Below are 14,496 nucleotides of genomic sequence, written 5' to 3' on the forward strand. Positions count from 1 at the left end.
CCAGAGTTGTAATTATGTATTTATTAATTATAATGAATTACGTGTTGTACACCAGAGTTGTAATTATGTATTTATTAATTATAATGAATTACGTGTTGCATACCAGAGGTGTAATTATGTATTTATTAATTATAATGAATTACGTGTTGTATACCAGAGTTGTAATTATGTATTTATTAATTATAATGAATTACGTGTTGTACACCAGAGTTGTAATTATGTAATTATTAATTACAATGAATTACGTGTTGCATACCAGAGTTGTAATTATGTATTTATTAATTACAATGAATTACGTGTTGTACACCAGAGTTTTAATTATGTATTTATTAATTATAATGAATTACGTGTTGTACACCAGAGTTGTAATTATGTATTTATTAATTATAATGAATTACGTGTTGTACACCAGAGTTGTAATTATGTATTTATTAATTATAATGAATTACGTGTTGTATACCAGAGATTTAATTATGCATTTATTAATTATAATGAATTACGTGTTGCATACCAGAGTTGTAATTATGTATTTATTAATTATAATGAATTACATATTGTACACCAGAGTTGTAACTATGTATTCATTAATTATAATGAATTACGTGTTGCATACCAGAGTTGTAATTATGTATTTATTAATTATAATGAATTACGTGTTGTACACCAGAGTTGTAATTATGTATTTATTAATTATAATGAATTACGTGTTGCATACCAGAGTTGTAATTATGTATTTATTAATTATAATGAATTACGTGTTGTATACCAGAGTTGTAATTATGTATTTATTAATTATAATGAATTACGTGTTGTACACCAGAGTTGTAATTATGTAATTATTAATTACAATGAATTACGTGTTGCATACCTGAGTTGTAATTATGTATTTATTAATTACAATGAATTACGTGTTGTACACCAGAGTTTTAATTATGTATTTATTAATTATAATGAATTACGTGTTGTACACCAGAGTTGTAATTATGTATTTATTAATTATAATGAATTACGTGTTGTACACCAGAGTTGTAATTATGTATTTATTAATTATAATGAATTACGTGTTGTATACCAGAGATTTAATTATGCATTTATTAATTATAATGAATTACGTGTTGCATACCAGAGTTGTAATTATGTATTTATTAATTATAATGAATTACGTGTTGCATACCAGAGTTGTAATTATGTATTTATTAATTATAATGAATTACGTGTTGTATACCAGAGTTGTAATTATGTATTTATTAATTATATTGAATTACGTGTTGTACACCAGAGTTGTAATTATGTATTTATTAATTATAATGAATTACGTGTTGTATACCAGAGTTGTAATTATGTATTTATTAATTATAATGAATTACATCTTGTACACCAGAGTTGTAACTATGTATTCATTAATTATAATGAATTACGTGTTGCATACCAGAGTTGTAATTATGTATTTATTAATTATAATGAATTACGTGTTGTACACCAGAGTTGTAATTATGTATTTATTAATTATAATGAATTACGTGTTGCATACCAGAGTTGTAATTATGTATTTATTAATTATAATGAATTACGTGTTGTATACCAGAGTTGTAATTATGTATTTAATTATAATGAATTACGTGTTGTACACCAGAGTTGTAATTATGTATTTATTAATTATAATGAATTACGTGTTGCATACCCGAGTTGTAATTATGTATTTATTAATTATAATGAATTACATCTTGTACACCAGAGTTGTAACTATGTATTCATTAATTATAATGAATTACGTGTTGCATACCAGAGTTGAAATTATGTATTTATTAATTATAATGAATTACGTGTTGTATACCAGAGTTGTAATTATGTATTTATTAATTATAATGAATTACGTGTTGTATACCAGAGTTGTAATTATGTATTTATTAATTATAATGAATTACGCGTTGTATACCAGAGTTGTAATTATGTATTTATTAATTATAATGAATTACGTGTTGTACACCAGAGTTGTAATTATGTATTTATTAATTATAATGAATTACGTGTTGTACACCAGAGTTGTAATTATGTATTTATTAATTATAATGAATTACGTGTTGTATACCAGAGTTGTAATTATGTATTTATTAATTATAATGAATTACGTGTTGTATACCAGAGTTGTAGTTATGTATTTATTAATTATAATGAATTACGTGTTGTATACCAGAGTTGTAATTATGTATTTATTAATTAATTATAATGAATTACGTGTTGCATACCAGAGTTGTAATTATGTATTTATTAATTATAATGAATTACGTGTTGTATACCAGAGTTGTAATTATGTATTTATTTATTTATTTATCACCTCAAAATATGCACGACCGACCGACATTACGTCTTGAAGACGGATCTATAATGTTATGTAATGTGATGTGATGTGAATAGTAAAATAATCACAGAAAAATGTATTGAAAACAAATAACGTTTTTTCATTTATTGTTAAGTGCGCTAATTTTTTTTACATGATTTGTGAATAACAAATTTCATTTCCCCCTATCTGTGATAGTGACTTCTCCCCTCAATTATGTAATTTAAATAAGTTGTGTATGTCACAGGAAAGCCATGTCGCTACTTACGGGCCTTTATTTACGAACGGCCCAGAAAATAATACACATTAAAAAAACCTGCAGAAAATTTACAATATTTGAGTAAATTCTGAAAACATTCTGATCAAATTAAGATTATCAACTATTGATGAAAAGTAATTAAAAACAGATAAATATTGTTACTCCATTATGAAAAACATATATACTTATATTGTTTATTATATTTTACCGATAATTAAAACAGTTTTAATGGGTCATTGATAACAACATACCCAATCATTATGTATTACGCTAAAGTAGTTATCGCCTTTGTATCTTATTCGCTATTTTATTGGAAGCATCAGTTTTTTTACGACTATTGCCTAAAACTTGTATGATTCATTGTAACAGTTGATAAAATAAATGTGATTGACACAAAAATGTGAAACATGTTTAACACTCCGAAGCAGTTTTTATCTTTAATGTACTATCTTCGAACATTCAGGAGAAGGAAACTGACAATCCAAAAAGTACTATGACAAACAATGATTGAGATGGGTAGTACATTGATGCGGTGGCAGTTTCTGGTGTAAAAAAGAGAAAATATTGACAAGATTAACATCACATTTCAACAATTAGTAACACAATCGTTTGATATAATAAATATATACTTTATATCTGATTTGTACTTAAAGGCCGGTGGCCTATGTACTTGAATAAACTTATTACTATAAAGCAGGGCGTATCAGCTTAAAATGAGATCAATAGAACACGGTAATGGCCAGTGTCATTTTTTTTATGGATAATGCATTCATTTGTAATTTTAGTATTTATATGTATTTTCTTGTATAAACACAGGGAGCCCAGGAACTATAATCAACTGTAATACGCAGTCTCTATGAGCGGGGGGGGATCGGCTGGTATCTAGTGTAAGAAATAGACATGGGATGAAGGCTCCAGCCAGCTCACATTTTTTAAACTCGAAAAAACGGACGAAAAGAATGAAAAATAAAATATATATAAAAAAATACCAGGTTGAAGAATATTAGTTGCTTCTTCAAATTTCGCCAAAGCCCTACCTACATTTTCCCGATATCTGCAGAATAAATCAAGAAAACTACACAAATTGACTCCATTTAGGAATTCCTAACGGTTTGCCCGAACGCACGGCACAGTTGGAGGCGTGGCCTGTTCAGCATTTGTCAACAACCAATCACAAGACTGGTTACGACCACATTGAGGTCACGACTCGGTTAGCTTTGCTCAACTGGTTCATAACCAGTCTTGTGATTGGTTGGCGAAATTCGAAGGAGCAACTAATATTCTTCAACCTGGTATTTTTTTTAGATTTTATTTTTTATTTTTTTTGTCTGTTTTTTCGAGTTTAAAAAATGGAGCCTTCATCCCTTGTCTATTTCTTACACTGGATACCAGCCGATACCCACCCACCCCCGCTCATAGAGACTGCGTATTACAGTTGATTATAGTTCCTGGGCTCCCTGTGGTATAAATATACTATATATAAGCTTGTAGTTCAATGAGTGTGACATAAACTTACCTTTGCATCCATTTGGCTCTTCATCGCCGGCAAGAACTTTGATCATATCGGTAATGGCCCGGGTTGATTTGGCAAGGAAGAGAATGTCATCATCGTCGATAGATTCTATATTGTCGCATGCTTGGTGGTAACATTGTTGCATTGTTCCACGAAAATCAGCTAAGGGATTAATATATACAAATAGTTTTATTATAAGGTTCTAATATAATGTCACTAGATTGACAACGTGATGTCTTGTTATTCACACACAGTATATCCATGATGGTTCCTAGTTCATTACTGTCACACGCAACGTAATAATACCGTAATTGATATAGTACAGGTGTGATGGTTCAAAAACCAAAATGGCAACACAGTAACAGAAAGACTTCCCTGGCGGCGATGATAAAATACGAACACGGAGCCAACAGATGAGGTTTCAACTGGTACTGGTATTATTATACTCAGCAAACATCAAGTACAATAACGCGGTAAAACTCCACTACTCCAATAACTAGATACTTAAACACCTATACAATTCAACGAGATCTCCGATCAGAACTCAGTGCTGAACAACTGCCCTATATATACCCTCACTGTCTATAAATAGACCATTACATCAGCATACATAACAAGTCTGGAACTTACTACAAATTTCTAGAATGTTCCATTACCTTCTATTGCCTCCTACAGTGTTCTATTACCTATTCAACCAGTTTCTAAAAAAATCTAGAATATTCCACCCATACACAGTATGGTTCTACTTCTAGAACATTCTCAGTGACAGGGAAGTGGCAAATAAGTCGTATGCGACAATTACATGACATCATTACAGGGGTGTTGGGAAGAGCGCCTCTAGTTATAATCTCCACTCTAAACATGCAAGTTGTTGATTCTAAACAATAGTCTAACGGCGTGTGGACCGAATGTGAAAACGTGAAGTCGCTATCATAACAAATTATTGTCATTATCCATGTTTCCGTGTTGCACTACATGATTCAATACAAATTTGAACCCCAAACATATTTACAGACTTTCATCGCACTAGGTTTTACTATGCTTTAATTTATTATTTAACTGAGCAAGTATTGGTGACGAAAAAGACTTTTGGTAAAATATTGGAATTCTGATTTTATCAAACACAACTATTGAACTGTACAGTCAGAATGCATTTGAAATAATTTGCAAGCCAACTGTGAGAATGATTATTTTGTCCCTAATGATACATATGTATACGGTTAATGTATTTAGCATTGGGTCAATAATGTTTCCCGGATGAAAACTATGATATTATAATGGGATCATTATGTTTTCAAATCACAAAAATTTGATTTTATGCAAACTTTAAGCTTTGTGTAAAAATGTATTCTGGGACACTTTATATTTTTATTTGTTTATTTTTACATAATTTATTGGCAAATGACAATTATTCAATACACCTACATAGCTGCTAGTTTGTTCTGCTAACCTGGCGTTCTATTATATCCACGTGCAAATGATGACAGAAGCGCGCTGGTGTATGTGTTGTTCGATATGAGACTCAGAGCAACGTATACAACGCAAGCCGCATGTAAAATACATTGTTTATTTACATGAAATTCGAATACGCGCTGCGCGACGACCACCGCGCTTGAACATTTGCATAACCCCTACACTCGGCATCCAGGGTGTCACTGTCGCGGCAATTTTCAAACGCTCTCTGACAATTGTTACTCACCCGAGTCGGTCACAAATATAGCCTTATACGAGTTTGGTTCGTGATTCCAAAAAGACGTATGGTCACTTCTAAACAAATCTTGGTACATGATAAGATCTTGTTCACTTGGAACACCTTTAATAATTGAAAAAAATAGTATTGAGATTTGCTTAGCGCCCTTAAATACTGTCATGTCGTTTCCTTCGTCCGTTGTTTTGGGTTATATCCTGGTGTGTGGTTGATGCTTTAAAAGATTCTATGTGAGGCGTCACGAAATAATATAAGGTCATTACGAAGATACATCAAAGTATGCTCGAAGACAGTACAGCGGTAGTATCGACCGACGCGCAGCGGAGGTCGATGCGACAGCGTACTGTCTGAGTGCATACTTTGAGGTATCTTCGTAATAACCTTATTATTATACATCTTTTCTCTTCAAGGATAAATCCTGGAAATGCCGAAATCCAACAAGTTTAGAACAGAATCCGCGAACTTCTTTGTATGGAGTCCGGTCAAATCCAGGTGGCAGCCATGTTTTTTTTATTATTAGAGGACGCTTACGCGCGTAATCATTCCATATTTGGAATTCGCATTTCCAAATATGGTAGTATGAAAATACCCCGTAAAATACCGCAAAATTACGGCACGCTGTAACTTATGGCGTTACGGTGACAGATGTATAATAATAGCATGTAATGTCATATAAAAAAAATATAATTACCGGAGAACGGCAGCTCAATATTCTCTACAGAGTACTTAGTGTTACCAACATTTGACCAATGTTCACCAAATTCAGAAATTAGTTCTGCTTCGTCGGCCGATCTCCCAATCACTGCTAGAAAATCGCCCGTGAAGTTTTTCGCTTCCATCTTGGCGTACAAGTCAGGAAAGGCCTGTTAATTGGAATACTACACTTAATGGTGCGTGTTTACAATCAAGAGAGTTGTTCACAAATCATATGTTGTGGACGTAAGTCCTAGCTTATGTCGAGTTGTGACATGTAGATTATGTCTAATATAAAGTACAATTGTAGAAGGTGGACTAAGTAGAGTTGTAAATGTAGACTAAGTAGAGTTGTAGAAGGTAGACTAAGTAGAGTTGTAGAAGGTAGACTAAGTAGAGTTGTAGAAGGTAGACTAAGTAGAGTTGTAGAAGGTAGACTAAGTAGAGTTGTAGAAGGTAGACTAAGTAGAGTTGTAGAAGGTAGACTAAGTAGAGTTGTAGAAGGTAGACTAAGTAGAGTTGTAGAAGGTAGACTAAGTAGAGTTGTAGAAGGTAGACTAAGTAGAGTTGTAGAAGGTAGACTAAGTAGAGTTGTAGAAGGTAGACTAAGTAGAGTTGTAGAAGGTAGACTAAGTAGAGTTGTAGAAGGTAGACTAAGTAGAGTTGTAAAAGGTAGACTAAGTAGTTGTAGAAGGTAGACTAAGTAGAGTTGTAGAAGGTAGACTAAGTAGAGTTGTAGAAGGTAGACTAAGTAGAGTTGTAGAAGGTAGACTAAGTAGAGTTGTAGAAGGTAGACTAAGTAGAGTTGTAGAAGGTAGACTAAGTAGAGTTGTAGAAGGTAGACTAAGTAGAGTTGTAGAAGGTAGACTAAGTAGAGTTGTAGAAGGTAGACTAAGTAGAGTTGTAGAAGGTAGACTAAGTAGAGTTGTAAATGTAGACTAAATAGAGTTGTAAATGTAGACTAAGTAGAGTTGTAGGAGGTAGACTAAGTAGAGTTGTAGAAGGCAGACTAAGTAGAGTTGTAGAAGGTAGACTATATAAAGCTGTAGAAGGTAGATATTGTAGAACTGCATGAGGTAATCTATATAGAATTGTATACAGTAGAATTGTATAGTACAAACAATGTATGTAGTAGAAGGTGAAAGCTGCATGACGTAATGTAAAACACACATGTTGCAAGACATTAATTGAGGTATAAAGTAAAAACATAAAATGTAATTCAGTGTCAGTATAATAATGTTACTAACCGAATTAAATCCATGTGGCATTTCTTGACTATTGTGAGTGCTATTGTAGTTTAATAGTGTTTCCAAAACTATCGCTCCCGCAAAAGTTCTGTTAGTGCCGTCTTCGTTTGCAAGAAACCCTGGTAACCAATCATTTGCAAAATGGTGGCTTCCAAATAAACCGGCTTCTTCAAGATCGAAAGCTACTAGGACAATAGTATTTATCGGTTTGCACATTTCATATTGTAACATGCGCGCTGAGTCTAATAACACTGCCATTCCTGAGCCATTGTCGTCCACACCGGGTGTCGTAGCAACCGTGTCATAGTGCGCCCCCAAGAGTACTACTTCGTCTTCCGCGGGGTTCGTGTTTCCTTGTAAAACAGCAATTATGTTTGTTCCTTCATATGAATTCTGAAAACAGATTTGAATACAATTGGTCGAATTATTGAAGTAATATTGCTGTGATGTTCCTCCATGGCTTAAAACAACAATCAAAATTGAAAAATCACACCCCTCAAGATTTCAAATCTAAATGGACCATTGCCATATTTGGTCGTTGCGTGACGTAATCCTTATACATTTTGCCGGCAAAATGTAAGTATGTCCGCCTAAAAATGCACCGTGTGATAACTGTTTTCATTACATGAATAACATGGGCAAATAGGCGTTGGTGTTGTAAGCGTATCATGAAAGTTCACATGAAGTTGCCATGTTTTTATTCTGGTTATAACTTGGATACCTTGGTAGACTGAATGGAACCAATCAGCGCGCGTTTTATTGTATGTTTATGGTAATTCTGATTGGCGTGTCAAATTGTTTTTGAGCTGACCGTGTACCAAATTTGTCAAATTGTTTGTTATAAATGTAAACTGAATATTATATTTTGATACTACTGCATTATCCGATACGTTGGGATTTATTTAGATATATCAAAGCGTGGGATTACCATCCTACCGTTTCTATATATAATTTTTATCGGTCATAGCAGTTTTCACCCAACGCCAACACCTGTGAATGATTTTACCAAGAGATTGTGCACTTTATAACAGTAAAATAAGTGTATCTGTTTGATTGTTTGCAAAACATGCAACCAATTAATTGGAAATAAACAGCATGACGGAGTGTTGATTTTGACATTGCAGAGAATAGAAGGGGTAATCTAATAACAGTTAGCTACATTCACTAATTTAACGTGTAATACGGATACATTTGCACTTGTGAAATCTCTACTAAGTTTAGTGTGGGAATGTTGTTTCGTTACCAGCATATCACCTTCGTTCTTGCAACTGGCTCCGCGTTCTTTGCGGGTCAGTTGCAAAATGTCTCCGAAAAGGTATACCAAAATACTATACTGTGACTGGTCCAACGTTGTTATTGAATTCAATTTTGGCGTGTTGGTTGTGATAGAAACAACGAGTAAATATGTGTATTTGTTTGCATAACAATTAGTGTCTGTATCAATTTATGAATTATGGTGCAAATTGAAAAGAATACGGTAAAACCTCGTTCCTTGTACCCGAGAACGCCATCGTTTGCACATCATATTCATATTCTTCTAACGTAGCCTTGATGAAGTTGAACGCATTTTCTTTGTTTTCTGGATTGGCCTCACTGTGTCTGATGTCGCTAAAATGGTCCTCTAGCAAAGTTCGGAGTCGCTGTGCTGTATCCTCAAGATCGGCGTTACAGCAAGACTGGTCTGATGCAACAAAGTATAAAAAAATATATCTACATCGTGAAACATTAATTAAGGATGTGTCAGACCCCTTTATTTTGAATAGAAGAAAATGTGTTTTTTTTTCTAAAATAATATTCTGGAAAACCGTGTCATTTTTATTACCAAAACGCATTTTTGTTTTTATTTTCCACTACCCAATAAAAACAAAACAGTCTGTGCCATTGATATATACAGACGTTCACGTATTCCAGTTCCTTAGATCAGGCATAGACCTTAGAAAGAGATACTATAAAGTCTATGGTTCAGGTTAGTGAAGCGAATAGGTTTGGTGAATAACCGATGAAGGCGAACAATGAACTGATACAGGTTTATTCATGCGTTTGTTATTAAGTCTATTCATAATTCTTAAAGGTTAGTGGTGAGTGGTATAAATGCCAGCATTATCATAGAGATACAGAGATGCATGCTGTAACGTGTAGTGAGTGCAATACAGTGACATAATGTCATGAGGATTGCAAATGGTCACACAGTACTGCCATAGTCCCAAACATGAAATGTATGTTATCATCACGTCTATAATACAAACAAGGATTATGTCATTGGCAAATTACAAATAGAGTTGATTATTATACATTGGGTGATATCGTCGTAAGCAACTAATAAGTCATTAATTGAACCCGGTTGTGTGTATTGCATTACCACTGCAATGTCCATTACACTGTACAACACAGCACTGCGCTGGGCAGCATAATACGTGAGGGAAAATCTGTCTCATTCCCAAAGTGGTCAACTTTCACTTATCACTGACCTATTCAAACGCTCACCTACCCTTTCAGGGAGTACGAGTTGATTGTACGGAACGATAATGCAAAATGTATTGCTAGAACAAATGCAAACTTAGTGGGTATATTACTTTTAATAAATGGGTGTTGCCGAATTACACACCATATCTTTATGGCTCAACTAGCACGTTACATAAACTGGAATTAACTGGACGTCTTGTGTTTGCATTGAATACAATTGAGTCCTCATACATGTCTTACGAGGAAACGTTGTGCCAACCCAGTAGAAACACCTCTTTTCTACACCAAATATAAAATTCCACTCACCAACAAGGACTATCCACACAACCACGTTCAACAGTATCTTCATGTTCGAAGGTATACGCGATGCACACCGACTACTAAAGTCAGAATAGAAACTGTACACCAGGTCAATGGGGTAGCAAGGTCATAAAACACACGTGGTATGGGTGATACCATTTCATTCTTAAAGGGCAAGTTAATCAAATAAGCCCAGTCTTGTGGGTGACTATTAATACAGAGACGTGTTACCGCATTCAGTATTATTTTGTTTATTTACCGAAAGATGAGTTTACTTTATTTTGCAAACCAGCTTGCGAAAGTGTGATAACACATGTAGCTCGCTGATCCGCAGAGGCTCGTGATCTGCTGCGATAACATTGCAAAGAAGTTGTTTTATTACCGGAACACATACATGCATATTTAATCTTCGAGTGACGATTCTTACCAACCAATCACTGCACATGTGCACACAAATGCTACCGTCGAAGCGAAACTGAGATGTATCACAACCATCAAACACTGTCACTCTTTTTTAAAGTTTTTTTTACATAAGTTCAGCTATCGCAGACAAACAAAATCTCACTTGGTGCCACCATGGAGGTAAAAAAAAAACTCCATGGTGCCACAGTGGTAACACCTCTTTTGTTGTAGATGTAATTTACTTATTAGATACAATTATGTATTAACATGAAAGTGTGATCTGTCTAGGCTGCTATGCAGATCGTTTGACTAAAAGATCTGTGAGCATCATCTGGTCACGCGTTATGATTAAACATAATAGTCAATCATTTAATCTTTGCTGTCACTTTGTGCATACCATCATAGCATAATTTACCTTCTCATCATATATATACTGCTTTCTTGTAATGCATTGTTTTTAATTTTGTTTTGCATGCCATTTTCTATACTTTAATTGGACATTGATTTCTCTAAAACTATTATTGGAATTCTTTTTTGGGTGCCTATTACGTTCTTAAGAAATCTTGTATTTGTTATTCAAAAGTACGTTTGGAATATATTAGAATGTCAAATTTAGCTCGACGTCTGGTGAAAAGCAATTCATAGAGGTATTAGAATGATGTTAATCTTTGGGAAATGTATTGAACAACAAGTAAGCAATTCAAGTATCCATCTTCATCACATGGCAGCTAACATGTAGATTGTTTCATCCATACAATGACAAAGCCAGATACTGAGAAGTTCATTATAATTATCTGATGAAACTATTCGCCAAAAAGGATCCACAGACAGGTATATTAGTTCAAATCGCAGAGGATTATGGGTAATGACACACACCGTGCATTACTTTCGCGACGAATTCTTTACATATCAACCTCCCGTATTGTCAACGTCCTGTGTCAGCGATTTGTTCCGTTGGAATTGCCCTTAAAATCACTTGCGTGTGTGTGTGTGATTTCCAGTGTCTTCACGTATTAAATCTTCTGTGATTTTTTTGACTGGGTCGATTTCGCTCAATCGTGGCAGGCAGGTCACGCATTAACTCTAGTTAGGTATAAACTATAAATTGAAACAGGGAGGTACACAAAACCAAAAACCTAAATAGGAAAAAGAATCTGCGAACTGTGTTCAAATAACAAAGTAGAAGATGAGTATCATTTCATGATTGAATGCCCCTTTTACGAAAAATCGCGGAAAGCATTATTTGAAGAGACTACTAAGCACATTATAAATTTCATGAATATGAGTGACTACAACAATTTTTTAAAATTAATGGGTGATACAAATCTGAATGTACAAATACCAGTTGCCCAATTTATCAAAAATAACACGAACCTTAGACAGCAACATCTTCTGGCAAATTAACATAAATACTTTTCTCCTTTAATACGTTTTTTTTTTCTCATTTCCATCTTTCATTGATTTACTGTTTATTGCTTTTTTATTATTATTATTTCATTTATTTTTTTCCCAATATTATTACCAACATTTATTAATAGTTTTTTTGTAATTGTAGTCTGTTGATTTATTTTTTAAACCATTTTTGTGCTTTAGACAGTAATTCTTGTAAAATTTGTATGTTTTATATATGTGTTTTAGCAGTTAGTGTAATTTTAATTCAATCTGAGGAATTTTAAGTGTTTCAATAAACCATTACCTGTTTAATAGCTTCGCGTCGAATGTATCTCCCCTTACAACTCTAGGAATAAAAACTTTGGCTCATTCTATTCAGCTTGAGTGTGGGCACAAAGTTATTATTTGTTTTTTTTGAAATGTTTTTCATTACCGAGAATTTTGTGGTAATTTTTCACCAGGAACGCTTTTTAACTCTTCTGACATTTGTTTGCCTGGACCGCCAATACTTGGTACACGGGTGATACCGTCACTCTAGTTAGATGGTAAATTCTGGAAACAATCCTGGCACACATTTGCCATGGCAACAACCCGAAAACTGATTCGCGCTAAATGTATCTCCTTCTACAATTCCAAAACTATAAAAGTCTGACATAGCTTATTCTACTCAGTTTGAGTGCTGGCACAAAGTTACAGTTTTTATTTTTTTTCTTATTTTGATATCTTTTTTTCACCGGGAGCGGCTTTAAACTCTTGTGTGATTTTTTTAACTGGACCGATTTCGTTCATACTTTGTAGGCAGGCCATACCTTCACTCTAGTTGTATGGTAAATTCAGAAAAAAATCATGGCCCACTGTTGCTATGGCAACGCCTAAACTAATCACCGGTGCCGATATTGTTATACTGTGTCAACGTAATCCCAATGGAACTTTGAACTTTAAATGAACAGAGTAAATGCTACGTTAAATCAAAGAATCCAGAAAATACAATCGCTAAACAGTCGGAAATAAAAAGTGTGTCATCTTATCGAAATCTAGGTTGACGGGTCAACTTGCGTGAATATACTAACGACACAGCCAAAGACGCGATAGTATTGAAAGGCTGAATGCTCTTTGACGACTCCATATGCGGCCCCGGTTTTAAAACATGGTGTTTGTTTAATTTATGGTCACTTTTTAATTTGTTCGCGGGGGAGGGTAAAATTTATCTGAAATGCAAGCAATTCAGAGCGAGTTTATGGCATACTAATCTTTATTGCACTGCACTCGTAGTTAAGTCAACCCGATTGGCATTGTTTTCCGATAGTGGTAATATTTTTTACGAGCAAACTCAAAGTTCAGCATAACAATAAATGATAATAAATATGGTGTTAGGGGCCGGTTATTAACTAAAAGGGTTTAACAAATCAAAGTTATTAAAACTGAGTTCATTGTGTTATATACATGGCGTGAAATGTTACATTACATCGTAGTTAAGTCGACATATTTGGTACTGACTATTACGTACCACACGTTATAGTGACATTATGATGACATTGCAAAATATATACACAGATATAGTTCGTGTTAATATACTTATTTTTTCCTTCGAGGCAAGGAAATTCTGTTGTATATATTAGTTGTGACCTTATTGACTTTTAGTTTCCATAGAAACATATAAACATATAGGAAAATATACATATACAATTTTTATAATCCTTCTGAACCGGTTTGTGTGACAGGTTATAATTTGCTGATTACTTCCACAAATTCTTTTTTATTTTCTCTATGGCGAGATAGAACAAGAATTTAGGCATTAGACCAGTGTTTTTTGTTTTTCTTTTCTACACTTACTGTCTAATTCATTGGATATATACTGAATGTGTCGCCCACAACTTTAACCTAAAAGTAAATTATATTCAAAGCACATCGTGATATAACATCCTCTGATAAAATATCTAATGTGGTAGAATCCATATTGTCATAATTGAGGCAAAATAGAATTGCGATGTTATACGAATTTCCATTTTTATTAGATCTAAAATCAATGAGTTCGACATCTATGAGCATGAATATGCGATATTTACCGCCATTTTAATTTATATCACTTGCAAGGTCAGTGTTACGTCCAGTTCTCCAGAGTGCGCCTTCCAATTTTCTCAAGCAAGTCTCATGGGTTAAAACACAAACACTCCAACTTAC

The 14,496-nt window shown here is 33.8% G+C and overlaps 1 protein-coding gene across 1 annotated transcript; it reads right to left on the reverse strand.

The window, feature by feature from the left end:
- Positions 1-2,752: 2,752 nt before the first annotated feature.
- On the reverse strand, positions 2,753-10,650 carry LOC144351275 (uncharacterized). Its single transcript, XM_085503834.1, has 7 exons — positions 10,528-10,650; positions 9,243-9,439; positions 7,759-8,151; positions 6,510-6,681; positions 5,810-5,923; positions 4,114-4,272; positions 2,753-3,139 (listed from the first exon to the last, which is right to left on the reverse strand). The coding sequence occupies exons 1-7, from the start codon at positions 10,568-10,570 to the stop codon at positions 3,057-3,059; spliced, it is 1,161 nt and encodes a 386-aa protein (XP_085359960.1). The 5' UTR covers positions 10,571-10,650; the 3' UTR covers positions 2,753-3,056.
- Between the last annotated feature and the right edge of the window lie 3,846 nt (positions 10,651-14,496).

This window comes from Saccoglossus kowalevskii, chromosome 9, assembly GCF_978046115.1.
Source record: "Saccoglossus kowalevskii chromosome 9, keSacKowa6.1, whole genome shotgun sequence".
In the NCBI taxonomy this organism is placed as follows: Eukaryota; Metazoa; Hemichordata; class Enteropneusta; family Harrimaniidae; genus Saccoglossus; species Saccoglossus kowalevskii.